At 36.7% G+C, this 22,418-nt stretch overlaps 2 protein-coding genes across 4 annotated transcripts; one reads left to right on the forward strand and one right to left on the reverse strand.

Annotated features, from left to right (window-relative positions):
* Positions 1-844: 844 nt before the first annotated feature.
* Positions 845-5,517, reverse strand: LOC137398616 (uncharacterized). The gene is made up of 10 exons (XM_068084782.1): positions 5,431-5,517; positions 4,611-4,775; positions 4,252-4,291; positions 3,986-4,143; positions 3,612-3,785; positions 2,977-3,364; positions 2,445-2,706; positions 1,999-2,195; positions 1,527-1,616; positions 845-1,409 (listed from the first exon to the last, which is right to left on the reverse strand). Exons 2-10 carry the CDS (start codon positions 4,770-4,772, stop codon positions 1,108-1,110), a joined length of 1,773 nt encoding a protein of 590 aa, XP_067940883.1. The 5' UTR covers positions 4,773-4,775; positions 5,431-5,517; the 3' UTR covers positions 845-1,107.
* A 1,717-nt stretch (positions 5,518-7,234) lies between these two features.
* Positions 7,235-17,591, forward strand: LOC137398983 (uncharacterized). Of its 3 annotated transcripts, none has more exons than XM_068085143.1 (11): positions 7,235-7,250; positions 8,349-8,412; positions 8,528-8,821; positions 9,260-9,451; positions 10,197-10,297; positions 10,668-10,758; positions 11,500-11,619; positions 13,485-13,590; positions 13,918-14,006; positions 16,163-16,405; positions 16,711-17,591. In XM_068085143.1, the coding sequence occupies exons 2-11, from the start codon at positions 8,365-8,367 to the stop codon at positions 16,732-16,734; spliced, it is 1,308 nt and encodes a 435-aa protein (XP_067941244.1). In that variant the 5' UTR covers positions 7,235-7,250; positions 8,349-8,364; the 3' UTR covers positions 16,735-17,591. The 3 variants fall into 3 exon arrangements, with proteins under 3 accessions (XP_067941244.1, XP_067941243.1, XP_067941246.1); XM_068085142.1 differs by having other exon boundaries at positions 7,248-7,313; XM_068085145.1 differs by lacking the exons at positions 7,235-7,250; positions 9,260-9,451 and adding an exon at positions 7,252-7,313.
* Positions 17,592-22,418: the final 4,827 nt, after the last annotated feature.

Consider the following 22,418-nt stretch of genomic DNA (forward strand, 5'->3'; position numbering starts at 1 on the left):
ATACAATAAGTTGCACAGAAGGGGTGGGTGGGGGGGGGAGAAAAATAAAAATGACTCATTTCGAATCGCTTGGTTGTGAAGTGAGAGTGTGTGATTTCACAATGGGCCAGAATGTTCACTAAGTCGGCATAAATACTTGTGACATGGGTATCCCACAGAAAGGGGTCTTACCCATTATCTACGAAATGACCATGCAAATTTTAGCCACACCACAGCCCAATTTAAAGAACCTTTCTTAAAATCTTCAATCCTCTGCTAATATAAAACAACTGCGGCCCGCTACAGCAGAGTAAGTGTACCGAATTTGATTCAGGATGTTTAGAAAAAAAGAGCGCCAAAAGTTTTGTGAACTCAATAGCAAGCTGAAAAGTAAAGGGCAAAATGTATTTTAGAGGGCATTAGGCAACATTGGCTAAGACCTAAGGGAGAAATATGCCTTGCCCTTGCCTTGCCTACTAAACAAAGAGGGTTCCTTTGTTCTCCCACAATGGGAATTTTGGAACTTATTGTGTTCATTGTTAGAAATTCAAATACCCTGTCCTGTTATGAGGTGCACACACTACATTCAGCCTACTTGCACTGCCCAATCATGTACCCTAGATAGTTACTTTTAAAGATGCCTCAAGATTGTTAAAACAGGGTCTGAAAATATGTAGTGTTTGAGCTGGTCTTTTGTTAGATCTTTTGTGGTCAGTATTTTTCGCTTCAACATGTTTCCTCAAGCATGGTGAGAGCGTCTTTCTTTGACAATAAGTATCAGAATGGGGTAGGCATACAAGTTTTCCGTACGTTGAACTGAACCTTTCAACATAGAAACATGAAAATCTCTGGGAAGTAAAGTGAATGACAAGGTCAATATAATATATTTCAAGCTGAACCAAAACCTAGACAATACTCTCATGCCCACTAGGTAAAATAAAAATATAAAGCTACGACATCTGGCTTTAAAACAGTAGGCCTCCCTACCAGAATCGACGGAAATTAATTACAAAAGATTTTTATAACACTAATCAAAATGTATAAAAACTTAAAAGCATTCAACAAGACAATTTACCACAGCTCAAAGTATTATCCGTCTCTACAGGAAAAGGGGCGCTCAAAACCGGATCATACGGTATCAACAAATTCAGGATCAGAAAAATACCTTGGCTGAATATAACAAGCGGGTTGAAATGGCGGCAGTTTATATACATATAATGGATGGTGGTGGGGTAGACTAGATACCAGCCGCCAAACAAAATTTCCGGTACATTGCAATTTGTGAGCGAAGAGCCGAGCTTCAAACCATTCTGCTTTATATTCTTCTAGTAGAAAGGCTGTAATATAGTCATTGTTAGCCACTATTTGCAGAATTACTCCATAGGTATCGCTAGCTAGACGAAAGGCGTCCCCAATGCTATATCTAAAACCTACAAAGCAAGACAGTGTAGAATAATCTTTGTGTTTTGAAGATTTGTTTATAAATAAGTGATTGAATAACAATAACAGTTCAATAGAGCTTACTTACAGCGTATCCCATTACTTACCAGATATTGTGATGGTGTTGCAGCATTGTGTGCAATCTCCCAAACTCTCCTGGATGTGCTCAGGTGGTTCAGGACTGTCTTCAGCGGTGCCTATCAAGAAAAAATTATCTTACTCAAAGCCTGTTCGATAAGTTAGAGCAGAAATTAGCCATAGCATTTAACAACAGCTATCTGTCTCAGGTGACAAAAACCAAGTGGATGATTCCTCAGAACACGTTACTGTAAAGCAGCGATTTCAAAACTCGATGCATGAGAACTATCAGGAAAGCCTATGACTACTGCACATGGTGACCGAAAAGCCAGTACTCCGATAGAGGAGTACTCTGATAACAAAATGACTCCAAAGTCTTCAGACAATACCTCAAAAGAGTACCCCAATTTCTAGAAATGTTCAGTAAACTAACATATTTCCATGCACGCACCAACTCCGTTACTCGAACACTATTGAGATATCAGCCACTGCAATACTTACGTGCGCCCTTGGTTTTGGCATTGTTGTGATGCAATACGCCATGCACATTGGCATCTGCCCAATCATGGCAAAACTCGAGTTGGTGTCTGTTACTTAGACTTAGCGGCACATTCTTAAAGTTTCTCATGCGTAATGATTTGAAGAACGCATGTTTAGCCTCCATCCTTAAGCACCAGGTTCCTCTTGGAAGACCAAATCTGGTAAACAGTTACATAAAGTTACATGAAGTTTAAAGTTTTTATGTGACAACTGATAATTACATAGTAAAATAATGCTTGAGATTGAGACATACTTTTAAAAAAAACATCACTGTAAAGTGGGATGCTGAACCAACCGACATACCGCAGCCAGCGGACCGCTTGCCATTAAATTGGAATGACATGAATCATGCTATATATATTTATACTGGCCTGATAAAATTATAGAGTTTTTGCCTGAGAACTCACTTCACTATGTAGTAGGGGATGTGTACCAAGTAATGCATCTTGGGAGTAATGGTGTGAGCTCCATATACGGTCACCCAGGTTTCTAGGTATAATTTTATTAGCGTTGCGGCGGTTGTAATCTGGTCTTTGTTGAACGAATATGCCAACAGAACGGAGGTAATTTCAACCATCATCAACAGCAGTCTGTATTCTGGAATCTCTTCAATATTGTGGCCAGCCAGTATTAAAGGTAGAAGAAAGCCCAAACAGATAGTTTGAGTTGCTGAAAAAAGAGTTATAGATTAGATCTACAAAAAGCATAAGTTGCGTGAAAAGGAAAAATATATCAAAATTTGAAAAACTATTTTACCTTATTTCTTACACGAAGCAACAAACATAATAGGACTTTAAAAAAATGCTAAAATATTGTAGTGGTTTAGATTGGGAAAGTCGCTCCACAAATCACCAGTTTAGAATTTAGATCATTAGCATTCCTCATTGACTGTCGAAATCAAACAAAAACGTATTCAACTGCAGTAGGCTGAATACGAACCAGATTGACCAATTTTTCCGGTGTCTAGTCCATTGAAGCAAGATCTTTCCAAGCTACTGGGTGCATTTTTCTTGTCGTCTCCTCTGTATGGAAAGTTTTTGATGTGTTCATTCAATGACGATATAGAAATTATTCGGTTTTCCAGTAGCCTAGATACGAACCCCTTTATGGCATAAGGAAGAGTTCCTTCGCACACAATATGCATAATGTCAACAGGAATGCATTGGCAAACATCAAATCCATCGATCTTATCTAATATGGATAGCGAGTTGATTCCGTATCGCTTTGAGTATTCTACACGCTGCCGAGCAGGCATCTCTGGACCGAGAAGGAGACAGTGGCGACGGTGACTCTCTATGTCTCTCAGTCTAAACTCCGTGTGGTTAAACTGTAGCATGTTTAAAAGCAATAGAAAGCAATACAAAGTTTCGCATCACACTGACGAAAAGAACTAGAAATTCAGAAACTTAGCAACCACACACTAGTAGCGACGTGCGACAGCATTAACATAATCCCTGATTCAGCGCACGGAATAGCTTCTATTCAAGATAAAAGTCTTATGATAAGTGCATAACTAAAAAAGTTAACACAACAAGCACACTTCTGCAATAAACTGTATACCATAACACACAAACCTGTTGGATAATCTCTTGTGAGCTACCATAACACGTCCGACATTTCATGGCTGCCCCTCCCACTCCTTCTTTAAACCCTGCTACCATATTGGCTGCTGGAGTGTCGCCAATAAAAAAAAGCAAAGATCCTTTATAGATGTCCTTTCCGTCCCGATTCACAACTTCAATACCATCCTGAATAAAAGACATAGAATCTTTACTGTTTTATCCTTTTCAAACAATGGAATAAAATACATTTTCGATCATAGACTTTTCATAAAGAAACTCTTTTACTAGCCAGAAAAGAGGTCAAATAACTTGAAGTTTAGATTCATTGCCAGGCTCTAGCTCCGGTTTTCAAAGCTAACCTATTACTATAAGAATATTATGATTACCTTCTTGAGTACATTAATTTCCTCGGCAAACTTTAGAAGGATAGCTTGGACTCCATATTCCTTAACGTCAGCAGAGTATGCCACAGCAAACAGGTGTATGAATTTCAATTGGGATCTGTGCTGAGGCGGGACATTCAGTAACGTCCAATAGAAAAGAGCTAACCATGAAAAACACAACAGTGTGAGATATGCTGTTTAAAAAAAAACAAATATTGTAAAACCACGAAATTCTGTTCCTGAAAACATGCAGCAAAATTCCACTTTACCTATCTTGTGCTTTTTTCTTTTGGAGCCAATTGGATTCACCTAGAAAAATATGACGATTATCAAAAGAATATGACCTCAAACCAACGCATGTGATAAGGATCAACAAAAATGAAAACTATTGAGTATTTGAAAAGCCATGTACGACGGTCAGTGATGGGACCTGAACATCTGCATGTTGACACAACCGAAACATAAATGGTAAATTTATTTATAGGCCTACGCAGAATTATGCCCAATTCTTCTGTGTTAGATGAGCACTTAAATTTGAGAAGGCAGTAGTCGCCAATAAGTTTTGTGTAGCATAGTTGAAGGGCTTTATGATCCTTAAATCAACACACTTTTATTTGAGCTGACATACCACTTCAATATCATCATAATAGGCTGCTACCATTATCTTTTGCCCGTCAGCAAAAAAGTCAGAATTCTGTGCATAATCAGCATCTATGCAGTCTTTGATTGCCCCATCTGGAGAGAATATTGGAAACTGTACTACATTCCGGATTTCTGGACTATCTAACATTATCTGCAAACAGATGAATGAATACATGAGAACATAGACTAAAGCTTTTTTGCATAATTTTGAAAGCAAAATGTTGGTTGTACTTTTAGCATTTAGTTAGGTTCCATGAGGTGATGATAGTTGGTCGACAATGTTGTGTTTCTAGTCAAAGATGACTCAATTTCCTCATGGAACCCTATTGTGTGATGTTTATATTTGTCTGATAAATTAGAGCAACTCTTCAGGGTGACAAGTGCTTTATTGTTCATTGCTATATTGTTGATGGGAACAGCTAAGGCGCTCTTTGTTTACATAATCATTAGCAAATTAGGTTTACAAATGGTCTGAAATAAAGATATGTTCAGTACAATGGGAACATGGCCAAGCCAATTAGCAAAATAAGTCACTATAAATAAACTCACTAACTGTAGACCAACTATCAACCTAGGGAACCTAACTTGTTACACTAACTTAGCTGTGTCACTGAAAAAAATTTAAAGAGCTAATCCTGAAAAAATTACTTGTCCATAGCCAGTTCACTAACGGTAATTAGCAGGAATCAATTCTTATTGAAATCGCAGAACTATGACAAGCGCAGCACATTTGACAACCTTTTTCATATATTTTCTCTCAGAAGTTATCTTGCATGTTTGCAGTTATTAAGCGCACAAGTATTTACCTGGAGAGTTGATAGTACGGATACATAGTAAAATGGTCTTCTAGCGGTGTTGTTGTAGCGAATTGGAGTCGATTCCTACAAGCCACAACACGACATTTAGGTTAGGATACAATTAATTGGTTGGTGTACACTTTAAGGAAAATTCAAACGAAAGAGGCTTATTTCCAAACAGGCTTTTATCATATCTTTATTTCTCTAAACACCCCAATGGTTCCAAGGCAAGTGATCTAATGTGAATATTGTCAATTGACTGCAATTCAGGGGCGTATTTGACAGGGCACGAGTTACGAGTTTTCGTGAGTGAAAATTTCACTAGTGGGTCAAATAACCAAAACTCATTAGTGAGATCATGTATTATTGCATAACATAACAGTACCTCTTTGTATTGCCTTAACATGATTAAATCTAGTAAAGATCACAAAGGAGATTATGAGATAACATGTTGCTGTCAATGAGCCAATCGACATTAGTTAGTTTTGTTTAAATCTCTAGCGCCATCATAATACACTGACATATAGATATATAGTATATAGGTATTGGGAGCTAAAATAATATAAAATCGTCAAAAGTTAAAAGCGAGTACATATACAACTACAAATCTGTTTTGTATGGTTAAAAACTTGATATAAAATCTAGTTTTTGACCATACGAAATACATTTGTAGTTTTATACGTACTCGCTTTTAACTTTTGACTGTTTTATATTATATATTATGTTCGAATTTTGGTTATTTGTGGACTCAGTAGAATCTTGCAAAACGCTCTGAAATGCTGTAAATGTTCACCATTTTAGAAAAAAATTTTCCGGGTGTGACCCCCGGACCCCCCACTGGAAGGGCGCTCGGGCGCCCCTCCCGGACCCTCTCCGCCAGCGCGCTCCCTCAGCCGCTGCGCGGCCTCAATCATTCAGGATAACTAGTGGGTCAAATATATTTTTTAATATGCCCCAGGACTGCATTGACTTTTTATATTACATATTTGCTATCACTCCGTGACAGGGGCTATATTCAGCAATTTTCAACACACTAGTTTGAAAAGATTGATCAAGAATGAGCCCTTATTCTCACTATTTTGCCATAATTAATATATATTATGGCATAAATATCATGCTAATTTTTAAATTCACTGCATAGATAACCCTTTATTACTATGATTATGATTCACAGTCACAGCATTGTTCTTTTGTTTACATTACAATTATCACACTAGAGATTTCAACACGAAAACTCATAACTCATGGATGCTAATATACGTCCATGGACTCTGTGACACTAAAGCATTAACTAAAATGAAACACTGAGTGATCGTAATCTTTTAAAAACTCCCAAGAGTTAACGCAAGAAGAATTATAGGCCTATATTATACTCTTTAGTTTAAAAATATTAAGGATTTGATCAGCATCTTTTCCGAATTTGCTTTGTATTCTTAGATTATAGGCAGCAAACAGCTAGATAATTTTTTTGATTCAGTGTGTCAACTAAAATTTGACTTTTTTTAGTACAAACACATTAACCCTCTCACCCCTGATGCCAACTATTTCGGGAGAAGTTGTTCACACTTGGGCCTGAAGCCAACACTTTCGGGACACTTTCTGAGTAACTTTATTGATACTCCTTTTGTGTTTATCGTTTTTTATAGCTTTATTTCGAAAGATAACAGTCTGAGGATTGTTTTGATACCAGAAATGTGGTTGGATAAAAGCATTTTACTAGGCAAATCCTGTGATAGATTTCAAACTTCAACTCTTGAGGTCGCCATATTGAATGCGTTTGCCGAAAGACAACGGCTAAATCTTACAATCTAACGTAATAATTAGTTCAGGTGAAGAATTTAGCAGTGACAGTGATCTACAACAACACTATGACCGTTTATTAGTAGCACAAAGTGGGTTTCAATTGCACAACGTCAAAATTACTAAATTGTTATAACTTTTAAATTTTTCGAAGAAAAAAATTTTATTTGACAAATCTTTTCACAATTTTAGTTGATAAAAACGATACATTATATTAGTTTTGTACTCCAGTTGTTTGCATCTCGTGTTTATTATCATAACTGCAATAAATGTTGTCTTTATAGAATGTAAATATGATATATAGCCTTATATACCAATTGATTGAACAATGGAACGGAAACTACATTATGCCGTAATATTGCGTATAGGCTCATAATTTCAGTTCTATTGGTTAGAACTCCAAATTTTTTTTTGCAACTTGATGATAACACCTTTTCTTGTCATCCTAATATGTTACTGAAGTGTTATCAACCAAAAAGCTGACTGGTAGTAGCAGCCAAACTTTGACTTTTCGATTTCCAAAAAATGTATCGATTTGAATATTATCAATAACATCCTATATAGATTGTCTTTGTTTGGTCTGATAGACTACGCGATCATGGTATTCATGTCTATGTTATAACCTCCGCCAGTTGGTTGTTCAAATCACAGGCCGGCCAACGTGTTCGGTAGCGCTCGGGCGGTGGTGCTCGGGCGAGCACCACCGTCCGAGCGCTACCAAACACCTTGGCCGGCCTGTGGTTCAAATAGAAATTAGGCCTACTTGCAACTCAGCTTCTTTTTGCCAAGGAGTTCTTATTGCCAAGGAGTACAAAAATACTGTCTAGGCGAAGAACAAAGATCAACTATACATTACCTCCCCAAATGGATTAGTTGATAGCTAGGGTTTGCAATTTGTTTTAGGCTTTAGCAATGTCAATCATTTTTGTTCGCCATTTTAACTTGTATGACAGGAAGAATTAAGAATTGGCTAAGAATTGCTTATGATTGCATTGCGTTACGTTTTTATGTGGATCCAAAAAGACATTCTGAAATGGCCAGTTTTGGATTTACATTTACCTATGCTGTAAACTTTACTAGTAAGTATTACTATGGCATTATGTTAAGTATGTGAACTTTCCTTATAGCTCTCTGGGGAAATGTATGAAATACCTACGAAGACTCAAAGAGCTTGTCAAAAGTGTTCAAAAGGTAAATTTTACGTTCTTCTTTTAGCAAAATTTAGCTTGATTATTGTTGAGTATAATAGTTTTATGCATATCATTTATATCGGAGGCGCCTCTATTATTGGTCTTTGCATTTTCAGAATAACTTACCAAGTGCTGCCCCCTCTGTTGCGCTTACACTACCAACACCTAATGAAACTGCTTCAACACTCGGCGCTGCGGTCGCATCACCACCTGCTTCCATGCCGGCCACACCTAGACCTGTGGTTACCACACCTAGACCTGTGGTTACCACACCTAGACCTGCGGTTTCAACACCTTCCTCTGCTGTTTCCGCTATTTCAGGATCACCTGCCGCCGAACCTATTGCTTCAGCCTCTGCCACTGCTGAGGCGACTGTTTCAACACCCTCTAGCTCTCCATTGTTTATGCGAGTGAGTAACAGCAATATACTGTAAATTATGTTGTTGTTGTTGCTGTTGTTAATATTTATTGAGGTTAGCTAGAGAAAATAAATCCTGTCGACCTGTCTAAATTCGTTGGCTGTTCTTTGGCTGTCGATAATGTTGAATTGATTGCACAACTTAAATTTGTAATGTAAATTTTTACGTACATTAGACCTGCTAAGTATGGTGCTGTTTGAATTGTTGAATCTTAGTAGGTTAGCCTTGATTGAAAGCGCTTGTAATGGGCAACTCTTGGTAGTCACACTTTATCGTTCGAGCAGACACTATGCATTTTACACTGCAGTATTTTCTGTCTATGAGAAAAACTCCGCCTTAGGCAATTAATTAAGTAATTTGCCTTAAAAGTTAATATACACTATGGCTTTTCCCTATAGTAAGTAAGAACTCAGTTTTATTGTTTTATAGGAGCTCAATGTACCTCAATTTACTGGACGAGAGACCAGGAAAATGGTTGTACAGGCGATTGGGGAAGCTAATTGGTCCCATAGTCACAGCAGACCCAACTACGATAGTGTGGTACTAAAAGTCCTGAGGCAATTTCCAGATAAGAGTGACATCTTCAAAGACGCTAGCTATACCGAAGATAAGGATTGCTACGTGAGTTTTTTTTATAATCGTGAATAGGTCTACTTACTACCGGGCATGTAGCCTACTGTCCTGCAGATTCATTTAGCAATACTTGGCATTGGCGTGCAGCTTTCCACAATTTATTATACAGAAACTTACATCATATCCGTTATCCATCAAGGGTTATTTCGTGTATGTAGAAATTTTCTAAGCATTTGACCCTCTCAGGGAGGGAGAGAGATACCTAATGCTTGTTAAATACCTGTCGGAGTTGTCTACTCTGTCATTTATTTTCATGCATTCACTATGAATGTTAATATGGGCTATTGAGTGATATTTTCATATTTATTATGAGAAGTGTAATAAGTGATCCAGAAAATGTAAGCCCTTCCGTTGATATTTATGCAACTGAAACTGAAATGATTGAGCTTCTAATTGTTGTTTGGGGAGGCATAGCTTCATTTCAGCTTTATATTAGGAATGAAGGGTTAGCTTTATTTTTTTACTATCATAGTAAACGCTATGAGCCAGTGTAATCTAGCGTTGATTTGCATAACCACCATTGCAAGAGTCCAAAGCTGGGTAAACTTTAAATTTGTTTCAAGATGATTGGAAAATATTCTGTCTGATGGACTAGAACTGAGCAACTCTCTCTGGTTTTCATGCTAGCTAATCTATACACATATGATATTTTTATACTCCCTTTTTAGTTTTGTAATCATACTATTTTTTTGCGCATCTATAGTTTATCAGGATCTACATTCTTTGCTTGTAGAAGGTTTTCAAAAGACAGTTATCTTGCAGCGTAAGAAACAAAAGAAGCTACTATGCGAAAAAACAAAAACTCGATCAAGAACCTGCTGCTTCGGTCACCGGGTTCGTATTTTACTTGTTAATTCTCCTCTTTATTGTTGACGTCATAAAAATAATTTAAAATTTACCGTTTGAGATGAATAGTCAATCAGAATCGCAATTTATATTGACGTCTTAGGTTTTGATGATAAGCATTATAATATTGTATGTTTATGTATGTTATAAGCATTATAATATGTTTTTTATGTATGTTATGCTTTTGATCTTTGTTTGAAGTGAATCATTGTAATCTATTATCCGCACATCCCCCTCCCTTTGCAAGGACAAATAGACATCTCAATGTTTCATAAGATTTCTACTCATATAACTCATAAAAATGCGACAAACACTTTGTCTTCTGTAGCCATAATTTTCATCTTTTAATTTCTTACAGGGATATAGTGGTGAGGGCAGAGGCACTAGTGGTTTCTCCGAGCAAGGAAAAGAGGAATTTGCGGGTTCAAAATCTTGACACAATTCCACAGGTAAGGTAGCATAGTTTACTCAATAAGAGTATCAGGGGCTAGCGGTAGATAAAAATTTGTGATCCTCATTGTCTGCGTTGGAGTTACCCCCACTATAAAATAAGATCGAAGTAGCCGCTTATAGTGGGTGCAACTCCAACGCAGACAATGAGGATCACAAATTTGATCTAGGCTAGTGGTACTAATTTATAACCAACATCTTGTGTTGCTTTCAGTAGATCTCTTAGGTGTGTGCAGCTTGCTTTATTGTGTTTTTAAAATATATGAGGGAGTCTTGATTATGCAACAGCCTTTCGAGCGCCTTTTGTTTCATCCGCTAAATGTTTCAAGTAATTTTTGTTGTGGTATTACCATTCTTGTTATACATCATTGTTGCTAATGATCGGGCTCCACTTTGTCGCCGCCAAAATCGCTTCTAAATTAAAGATTTGCTTATATTTCTAATGGCAGCATTCACTGACAGTCGCGTTTCGAATAATATTATAATGAGGCATGGAGTGTCAGTGTCACGGCTTTTAGGGTTCCACTTCTTTGAAAAGGTGGACATTTTTCTAACAATCTATTATGTAACCAGTTATATACTCCCTGATGGCACGGCTAAACTTGATTATTGTTGAAATTTTTATGGTAACTTTTCACCCTTTATAGCAAGTTGAATAAAATTTGTAGTTTTCGTTGATGATGCCCTAACTTTAACCACAGTAAACTATAAGAACTCTATAATCAGTCTTCATATTGCAGAGTGCGGTAAAGGAGATGCTTCGTCCATCATTGTCTATTAGGAAAGAGGCTTTTAAGAACATGAAAGATGGTTGGAGTGGCATGGTTGTTGAGTGGCCAATTTATGGACAGGAGGCTTTTGTAAGTATTACTCTCCAAAATAACATGAACTTTCAAAATTTTGCCCATTCTCCCAGTATCCTATTTTGAGCCCAGGTCTCACGTAGTGTTTTAGTGGATTGATATTAAAAAGCTACAAGCGAAGTCTTTGCAATACAACCTGCACCGAATACCAATTTGCATGAGCTGAAGATGGCTACCTACTTCCAAAGCACAATTTTAAATAAACTTGACTAGACTCGTCACTCTTTATAGTTTCTCAAAGAATAATGTCTTAGTCTTGGGATTAACTGAAACTTTAAATGTTATATATTATTGGAGACCGAGTTGAACTGAAATTCATTGCAAGGGGAAAATTCCAGTTAGTTTCTCTCTATGGAGGGAATTTATAATATGTGCACAGTAATTTATAGTTTAAACGATGGATGACTTGCCGGATTATGGTCAATTTCGGCAGTTGCCTGTCCTATCTGGCCACTGGATTAAACGATTGCCAAGTTTTTATTTAGCACTATTCTGGCGCAGCATTGAACGTAATCCTACCACTGAGCAGACTTACTGCCTATCTATTAGGAGTTTTCTTCTCCATAATCAGAGGATAACTTTATGGTCTTCTAAAAAATCTTCAGCACTCTACTCCCAAATATGTCTTTGGCATAGACTTTGAACTATGTTTTCACTGAAAATGTATGGCATACCTTCTCTAAGTCAGAATTCCTAGCCTGTTTTCTTAGTAATAAGCAATTTCTGAAAATTTATGAGCAAAAAGTTATGAAGTCTAGATTTGTTGGCTATTTTTTAAAAATAAATATGTTTGGGCCCAAAATCAAAGGAATAAATTTCAAGAAAGAGTAAGGTATTGTTTTACTATTATGTATTCCACTCCAACTTGCCCATGTGCATAAACCATTATTGTTAGTATGTGTTTTCTATAAAATTGTAGTTTGGGCTTGTAACATATTCCTGCTGGTAGGACAGTGTTTAATCTAAGGTGGAATAGGGAGAGGGTTAGCCGGAAAACACGACAGCCTTGCCGTGTTTTCCGGCAAAGAGATAATCCTGCACCTCTAGCATTATACAGGCAAATTATGGCAAATCACAGTCAGGGATGTGATTCATAAGCTAAAAAGTTTATTTTAAGCTATTTTGTATTAGCTCCGAACGCTGGCTTACTGTACGCTATTCATTGCCTTCACCATTTAAGTATACCTTAGGTGGTATTTTTATCTATCCACTTCAGTATATAAACACATTTATTTCATAATTTTATGATTGAAATGCTGCCTCGGGCTTTTGCTCAAAGTACTTTGTCAACGACTTCCGTCAGCAAGCTAAAATGAATTTTGGAAATCACATGCCTGCTAGTTATCCATCGTTTAAACTACACATATAAGACAACTCACATTTCTAGCTTCGATTTCATTCATCTGACCCTATGCGTTTAGGTTTTTACATTGTAATTATTACTATCTAAGTAGGCTTCAGCATAATTGAATTTCTAAAAAAATTTCGGCGTTGTGGTCAGGTCAGATATGTGTTTCTGACTGGACATCTATCTGACCACAGCTTTTAAAAATTCACCACCAAAGTTTTTTGATTATATAAATAATATTGTCAACTCGTATTAAGTTTGTTAAAGGTCTATATCGTTGAGGGCTTAGAATTACTTCATGTAAGAGCAGTAAAGTGGTTCATTGAGGGTCATAACTAGTTTTTATTTACGGGCAAGTCGACTGAATGTCGATATTTCTTGAATTCTATAGATTTGCTACAGGAAGAATATTGAAGATAAATGTTTGTACTTTATTTCTCGCTTGCTAAAATGTCTTCTTCTTTCAAATTAGCGTCGATATTTTGAAGTTGCTTATTTTTTTATTGCTTGTTAGCTTATACCTGAGCTTGAGCTCCTTCTGAATCGGGACTTGGATTTGGACGCGTTGGGAAAGCGAGCAGAGGATTTGTTCATGGCTGCATGTCCAAAAGAGACTAATCGTAAGTGTATTTATTATCTTCAAATTTACGTACTTTCTTTGCAGAACAATATGTTACTTTATGCGCTAGCAACGGCTCAATTATCAAAATAATATCAACCGCCAAAATGATATAAGTCGGAGTCGGGTGCCCATGATTTTAGTCAGTATTACTGGCTTTTTACCTCACGATAATAGTAATCTACGGAGTTTGTCTCACCCTATTTTCCATTCCAATGCTTTACATGTGCAGCAGCTTAAACAAGAACTAGTCTCTATTGTTGGAGGTCTTACCTGGTAGTGTGTAGTCAAAAAAAGTTTAAATATAACAAAAATACTTTGTTTGCAGCGAATGATTATGGATTTGAGAAACTGGTGATCGTGATTGGAAAGCGCCTTGGAGACAAAAAGATGCTGGCCGAAACACCCGAACACAAAGTGAGTGGATTTCTTAGTTCGGTAACTTATTAACGTCATACATTAGGCTGACTATTGGTTCGCAACTCCAACTTAGCGTGTTAGAGGTTATTAGGATGTTTATACAGGAATGTTGTTAACGTCATAAATTAGGCTGACTATTGGTTCGCAACTCCAACTCAGCGTGTTAGAGGTTATTAGGATGTTTCTATAGGAATGTTGTTAACGTCATACATTAGCCCGTCTATTGGTTCGCAACTCCAACTTAGCGTGTTAGAGGTTATTAGGATGTTTCTATAGGAATGTTGTTAACGTCATACATTAGCCCGTCTATGGGTTCGCAACTCCAACTTAGCGTGTTAGAGGTTATTAGGATGTTTCTATAGGAATGTTGTTAACGTCATACATTAGCCCGTCTATTGGTTCGCAACTCCAACTTAGCGTGTTAGAGGTTATTAGGATGTTTCTATAGGAATGTTGTTAACGTCATACATTAGCCCGTCTATGGGTTCGCAACTCCAACTTAGCGTGTTAGAGGTTATTAGGATGTTTCTATAGGAATGTTGTTAACGTCATACATTAGCCCGTCTATGGGTTCGCAACTCCAACTTAGCGTGTTAGAGGTTATTAGGATGTTTCTATAGGAATGTTGTTAACGTCATACATTAGCCCGTCTATGGGTTCGCAACTCCAACTTAGCGTGTTAGAGGTTATTAGGATGTTTCTATAGGAATGTTGTTAACGTCATACATTAGCCCGTCTATTGGTTCGCAACTCCAACTTAGCGTGTTAGAGGTTATTAGGATGTTTCTATAGGAATGTTGTTAACGTCATACATTAGCCCGTCTATGGGTTCGCGACTCCAACTCAGCGTGTTAGAGGTTATTAGGATGTTTCTATAGGAATGTTGTTAACGTCATACATTAGCCCGTCTATGGGTTCGCAACTCCAACTCAGCGTGTTAGAGGTTATTAGGATGTTTCTATAGGAATGTTGTTAACGTCATACATTAGCCCGTCTATGGGTTCGCAACTCCAACTTAGCGTGTTAGAGGTTATTAGGATGTTTCTATAGGAATGTTGTTAACGTCATACATTAGCCCGGCTATTGGTTCGCAACTCCAACTCAGCGTGTTAGAGGTTATTAGGATGTTTCTATAGGAATGTTGTTAACGTCATACATTAGCCTGACTATTGGTTCGCAACTCCAACTTAGCGTGTTAGAGGTTATTAGGATGTTTCTATAGGAATGTTGTTAACGTCATACATTAGCCCGGCTATTGGTTCGCAACTCCAACTCAGCGTGTTAGAGGTTATTAGGATGTTTCTATAGGAATGTTGTTAACGTCATACATTAGCCCGTCTATTGGTTCGCAACTCCAACTTAGCGTGTTAGAGGTTATTAGGATGTTTCTATAGGAATGTTGTTAACGTCATACATTAGCCCGTCTATGGGTTCGCAACTCCAACTCAGCGTGTTAGAGGTTATTAGGATGTTTCTATAGGAATGTTGTTAACGTCATACATTAGCCCGGCTATTGGTTCGCAACTCCAACTCAGCGTGTTAGAGGTTATTAGGATGTTTCTATAGGAATGTTGTTAACGTCATACATTAGCCCGTCTATTGGTTCGCAACTCCAACTTAGCGTGTTAGAGGTTATTAGGATGTTTCTATAGGAATGTTGTTAACGTCATACATTAGCCCGTCTATGGGTTCGCAACTCCAACTCAGCGTGTTAGAGGTTATTAGGATGTTTCTATAGGAATGTTGTTAACGTCATACATTAGCCCGTCTATGGGTTCGCAACTCCAACTTAGCGTGTTAGAGGTTATTAGGATGTTTCTATAGGAATGTTGTTAACGTCATACATTAGCCCGTCTATTGGTTCGCAACTCCAACTTAGCGTGTTAGAGGTTATTAGGATGTTTCTATAGGAATGTTGTTAACGTCATACATTAGCCCGTCTATGGGTTCGCAACTCCAACTCAGCGTGTTAGAGGTTATTAGGATGTTTCTATAGGAATGTTGTTGACGTCATACATTAGCCCGGCTATGGGTTCGCAACTCCAACTCAGCGTGTTAGAGGTTATTAGGATGTTTCTATAGGCATGTTGTTGACGTCATAAATTGGCTGGACTGGTTTCGGCTCCAATCTGACTTACTTTTTACTGTTTTAGGTAAGCCATTCTCTTCCCCACCTCAAATTTGGGAAACTCTGTGTGGATGGGGAAAAGTTAAGCGTTAGTGAGGACCCTCTCGTCCTGCTAAAACTTCTGGCAGTATTTTACATTGGGGACATCGAGTTTGGCGACGCCAAGAAGTTTGGCCAGCTGCTGGAGTTTACCTTCTTGGGCTCCAGCACCGTGAGAAAGGGAAGCAAGTATTTGTCTGTCGACAAATTTATGGAAAAAATGAAGCGGGTGAGTACCTAATGACTCAGCTATGCTAGTTTTATATCTGTCGAAAAACTAAGTAGGATTCGAATGAATTTCTATGGTAGCAATTTATCATATAATTCATGAGAAGAGAACTCCAAAATGTAACTTTTGGCGCAAAAAACGATTTCAACCAGTTGTAAAATCATTGAAACTAAAATTTCCGAGAACACTCATATCCTAAACTCATTGGTCGAGCTTTTTGCCGTCTTCCTAGTCTTATTTTTAACGTTTATTTTTCATGTTGGAATTATCATAAATCATAGAAACATTTTTTTTCTCTTTTGCAGGAAAGCCGAGCCGACGATGAGTAGGCGAAGAAAAGCAAGTGCCGGCAAAGCCTGGAACGCTATAAGTCTAAAACATAACAACAAAATTCATAGAACACAATTCACACGAAATAGTAACCTTTCCAATCCAGTATGCCAAAGTGACACCACTTTTAGAGCGAATTATTTACGTGATTTGGGGTTTGGGCTTACTCAATGGATTTTATGGAATCGTGCTCTCTTTTATATTATTGTAGATAGTTTTTTTTAATTATTATTCTAAATCGATCTTGATCAAACAGATGCTGTGTGTTTTTCGAGTTATTTAGTGCTTTTATTAAATGGTGTGTGTGTTTTTTGAGTTATTTAGTGCTTTTATTAAATGCTGTGTGTGTTTTTCGAGTTATTTAGTGCTTTTATTAAATGTTAATAATAAATTATATATACTCGCTGTTTAAAAATATCCTTGGCTGAAAAAAACGCAGAGCTGTTTGTAAAGTGATTAAACTTGTAAACACTTGCTGCGTTCAAATTTGACCCTAAAATATAATGCGCCAAGCGTGTAAAACCAGGTTGCAATGCTAAATGCACTCAGCGTGTGAAAATCGTCTTCGTATAGAAAACTCAGTCAATGTTTAAAAACTGCAATTTTTAAACGCTAAGTGCGTACATATTTTGGTTTTATGATTAATGCACAGTGTGAATAGAAATTGCCTTGAAAAATGACCATCAGCAGTGCGTTAATTTTTAGTTGCACATCGCATAAAACGATGAATAGAAGTGTGTTTTTATTGAATGAATAGCGCATGGACATTGCATAATTTTCGAGTGTGTAGTTTTTCAGGTGCATTGAAAAATGACCATCTGAGGTGATTGAATACTGCATAGATTTTTTTTACAGTGTAGTAACTCTACTACTATAATGGTACACTAATAACTCTACTACTATAATGGTACACTAATAACTCTACTACTATAATGGTACACTAGTAACTCTACTACTATAACGGTACACTAGTAACTCTACTACTATAATGGTACACTTATAACTCTACTACTATATTGGTACACTAGTAACTCTACTACTATAATGGTACACTAATAACTCTACTACTATAATGGTAAACTATTAACTCTACTACTATAATGGTACACTAATAACTCTACTACTATAATGGTACACTAGTAACTCTACTACTATAATGGTACACTAATAACTCTACTACTATAATGGTACACTAGTAACTTTACTACTATAATGGTACACTAATAAATCTACTACTATAATGATACACTAGTAACTCTACTACTATAATGGTACACTATTAACACTACCACTATTCCAGTACTAATAGACGAGTAAAATGTAGCTTCACTTAAAACTGACAAAGCATATGGTGTTAAGGAATTATGGGAGTAGAAGGAAAGTACAATATGCTGAGTCTTTCCCCCAAAATATGAAATATCTCTGCTCATACAACATGAAGACTTTACAAAACCCTCTACCTTTAGTGTGACTAATTACTCTCCATGATAAATCTAGATAAGAGAAGATGCGAAAACCGATAAATAATTCAACAAAATAGAAGGCGTTGAAATTTGTTTTTATCAAAACCACCGACTTCTGATTTGATTTTTTTATTCATCTATTATCTTATCTATGATTATTTTTTATGATAAATATAATAATCATAATGCATATTATACAAAATAATAATATAACTGCGTACATAATAAATGATGTAACTAATATAATATATAGAAAATTCCAAATGATAACCGGGATTGTTGATTGATTTAATTGATTCCATTTATTAGCTATAGTTAGAAAAATTTAGACAGCGCTAAAGATGAGTCTGAATAAGGAAGCTAAGTGGGAGAACAACAAAACTGAGCTGAACTAGCAGGATAGCGAAATGTTACGACATAACAGATGCGTGTAATTATTTTATGCTAAAACTAATCTATACGTCAGAGGGACTGGTTCGGAATTCTCAGAGCAATGATTGTTCGGCCCAATGTGATTGTTCTATACTTCCAGAGATTAGACCAATTAAAACGCCATGATTGTTATAGGAGAGCACACTAGTTGGTTTAATTGACCGATGGCACACAAATCGATTTCATACGTCATATATTGATGATTACCAAAACACTTATGTTTTTTGGTAGACCTGTGTTTGGCTGGCTATATCTCAGCTTCTGGTTGGTCAATCTCCTTGATTCTTTTTTTAGAACATCAGTCAACACCTCAAAATAAATAATAGAGCATAATAATATTATGTTTTCTCTATTCTTTAAGAACTCACAACAAGATGCAACAACTTTAAATAGGAAAATTAGAAGACAAACTATGAACATTACGAGCATTAGAGGAAAATGCAAAAGCCAAGAGTAAATATGTATGTTTGGTAGAATTGGCTGGTGGAAGCATTCAGCTCAAATATTTCAAGTACCTGACATAAGAGTATAAACCAAGATATGCTATGGTTGTGGTCATGAAATTGGGTTAGAGTTGTCAGCGCCTTCTTATGAATAGGATGTTGGTATAAGGAACTAAACATAACCATGGCAACCAGTCAACCTACATAGAGAATTCACAGAGCTAGGAACATTAGTAATTAAATAGATTTGTTATATATAAATTACTAATAATCTAAAACTGAGGAGGGAACTAGTTAGTATCTGATTAGATCTTTTGTTAAATATTTTCTATGAGTATAGCTTACACTTTCGAATGTAGTATATTTAGCATCCATATTGTAGAAATTGAATGAAGAGAATGTAGGCCACAAGGGGAAAAGTTGTCTTGTCTTTTTAAATAGAATGCACAACTCCTACTATATAAACTTTACTTAGAGGAGATGGTCAGTTCTATATCAGTCTGTTACCTGGGAAAGGAGGAATATTACATTATGGTTATTCAAAGAGAGGAGAGAAAGGCTGATATTGTAAGAAGGCAAAAGAGAGGAACAACAAAGAGAAGGAATAAAAGTCACACTTCTCTATCTGGAAAGGAGGGAGGTACTAGGATGAACATATTAGGTCTGGTGAGGCAGTACACAAAGGTAGTTGAAACTTACAAGAGAGGAAGCAGAGGAGTTCAAAGAAGTTGGGATGACTGTAGACTGTGAGCCAATGAATAGTCATAACATGGAGTTGCTGGCATTCAAGTCAGCCAAAGCACTGTTGTGGCCTTCTGTTAAAAGCAAATAACAAATGCTTCTTAATGACGTTGTTAGAAACAGCAATAACCTTGCTAAAGCATTGTCTGCAAGTGATAGATGAGAAATGAAAGTTATCTTACTAAAAGCAGATAACTCCTGCTTTCATTAATAAGCTATGATAAGGTGAGCAAAACATCCTTTTGGTACCAACCACCCAACAACTCAATTAAATATCAAAATAGCCTTAGAGTCTCTTAGAGGGTGTGGGTAACCGCTGTATGTTGTGATTGAAGATGTGTTAGTGGTACTGAGTCTGTATACTTATTTACCTGATGAGAACTTATTACCATCAAAACAAATATGTAGTCAGAGACAGAATTGCAAGTACTGCCTTCTAACAGACATCAGCCATGTTAGTATATCCGAGTACTGAGATGACCTACTTTATTACAAATGTATATTAATTATTATAAGTTTCTAAATCATCTTTCGAACTTTTTTATGAAGAACTAGCCAAATTCTGGGTGTGGCATATGTGCTAAAAATAGCTTATAAACAGTGACAGGTAATGTAGTCACCTACCGCTGCCAGTAGCCTGGAACATTGCCAATGACTAATTTGAATGGGCTACTATCCGTATTGCTAAACATACTACAGTCATACTTCAACTTACGAGCTTAATGCGTTCCGAGACTGAGCTCGTATGTCAATTTGCTCGCATGTTGGTGCAATTTATTTATATATAGAACAATTAAATATATATTGATTGGTTTCCATACTCTAAAAAAAGCAAATAAAACACTCAAAACAAGATATTGTAACAGAAAGAACATGTTGGTTATTGTCCTTACGTACTACATGCTTTCAAAAAGCAAGAAATAAAAAATAATGCAAGGAAATGTGATTAATTAAAATGTAAAATTAAATACATACGGTACAATAGCAGTTAACACTCGCATTTGCCAGGGAGGGAGATATAAGTTATCCTTCGTTACAACATTTGACTTTGATAAATTTGGATTTTATCAAAGTGTTAAAAGACAAACTTAGAAGCAAACCTAAAAGCAAACTTTCATTTTCAACTAAACGTAATTAAAATTTCTTCGGCGTTCATAGTTTGAAGTTTCTCGCTGCTTAGCGAGAAATTTTTCCTTTTTTTGGCTTTCACGACTAGCCGGCCGTTTTAAGATAAACCTATCTAAGGACATTTGCCTTTGTCGCCCTTAAAACATGTTGCGATTAGGACGAACACAGGTGTCGTCACAAAGGGTTAATGCACGACCACTAGCCAGCTTGTCCGAATGTCTACTAAACAGTTTGGAAAGATAGCGCCGGCCTTTTCCCATAGCATCGTTTCAGTTACGCTGTCACCGGCCAATTGTTTGTCCAATGCCATCAGCGGTTGTTAAGATCGCTGCACCGTTTAGAAACTATGGTTAGTCCTTTTGCAAACTAAACGCCCTGAATATAATCCTTCTGTTTGATAATTATGAACGTATTTCTGTCATATTGCCGAGCTAGCTCAATCACGCATACACATTTCGCATATTTTTCAATAATTTTCCATTTAATATCAATTATTATCATTTGCTTTTTCTTTGTATTATCTTTCATTTTACTGGCAAACTTTTGGTCTATGCACAGTATGTTCAATTCACATAACTCTGCACAGAAAATCGTGCACAAAAAACTCGGTACAACAGTATAACCTGAGCAGTTGAAAAATACAGAGTGATGCTGTTCTCATAAAACACCTTCGGCAAACTTGGCAACTGACTCAAGCGCTCGTATCTCAAATATGGCTCGTATGTTAGTGCTAAAACTTGCTTGAAAGCTGGCTTGTATCTCAAGTTTCTTGTACGTTGGAGCACTCGTAAGTTGAAGTATTACTGTACTTAGAGCCGTGAGAGCGAGCTTTTGTGACATTGCATAACACAGAGTGCTAGGCTTATGTTAACCAACATAACGTAACATACTGACTATTAGAAAAGAATCACAACTGCGCAACGATACTCACTGTCGTCCGCGTGTACAATGCATTGCAGTGGCAGAATTTTTTTTCCTGAATATCTATTTAGTTGCATTAGCTGTGTAGTAGCAGTAGCAAGTGTGTCAAAGCCATGCAGGATACATGATAATTGGATTGCGTACTTTTACTAATCTATATATATATATATATTTCTCAAAGTCTGTCTGTGGATCTGTCTGTTGGTTTTCCGGCTATAGCTATTATTAGAACACCTGAGCTAGAGAACAATGCAGACTAAGTCATGGCTTACCCTCATTGGAAGCCTAACCTTATTAACTAGCTTTGTGGAATTTTCCATTGGCAATATGCCAGGCTACTAGCTTGAAAGGTACAGTTGTTTGACAAAGTTTTAAAACCTTAACAGTTGTTTATATTTTTCTCATGATATGCAGTTTGAAAGTTAGAATGGCAAATGTTGTTTTATATTAAATACAAATCAATTTTCTGTCCAAATACTCTTCTATTACACAGGCAACACCGGGTGGTACAGCTAGTGCATGTGAAAAGACAAAACACAAAGACCCAAATTTCAT

Source organism: Watersipora subatra, chromosome 6, assembly GCF_963576615.1.
Source record: "Watersipora subatra chromosome 6, tzWatSuba1.1, whole genome shotgun sequence".
Lineage (NCBI taxonomy): Eukaryota > Metazoa > Bryozoa > Gymnolaemata > Cheilostomatida > Watersiporidae > Watersipora > Watersipora subatra.

Excerpts from the sequence above, each read along its gene's own strand:
- LOC137398616 (XM_068084782.1), bottom strand. The coding sequence starts at position 4,772 with ATGTTAGATAGTCCAGAAATCCGGAATGTAGTACAGTTTCCAATATTC. Across the intron at positions 2,196-2,444 it reads ATCCCCTACTACATAGTGAA|ATTTGGTCTTCCAAGAGGAA; the intron begins GTGAGTTCTCAG and ends ACTGTTTACCAG. Across the intron at positions 1,617-1,998 it reads TGCCAAAACCAAGGGCGCAC|GCACCGCTGAAGACAGTCCT; the intron begins GTAAGTATTGCA and ends TTTTCTTGATAG.
- LOC137398983 (XM_068085143.1), top strand. The coding sequence starts at position 8,365 with ATGAAATACCTACGAAGACTCAAAGAGCTTGTCAAAAGTGTTCAAAAG. Across the intron at positions 9,452-10,196 it reads CCGAAGATAAGGATTGCTAC|AAGGTTTTCAAAAGACAGTT; the intron begins GTGAGTTTTTTT and ends CTTTGCTTGTAG. Across the intron at positions 10,298-10,667 it reads CCTGCTGCTTCGGTCACCGG|GGATATAGTGGTGAGGGCAG; the intron begins GTTCGTATTTTA and ends AATTTCTTACAG.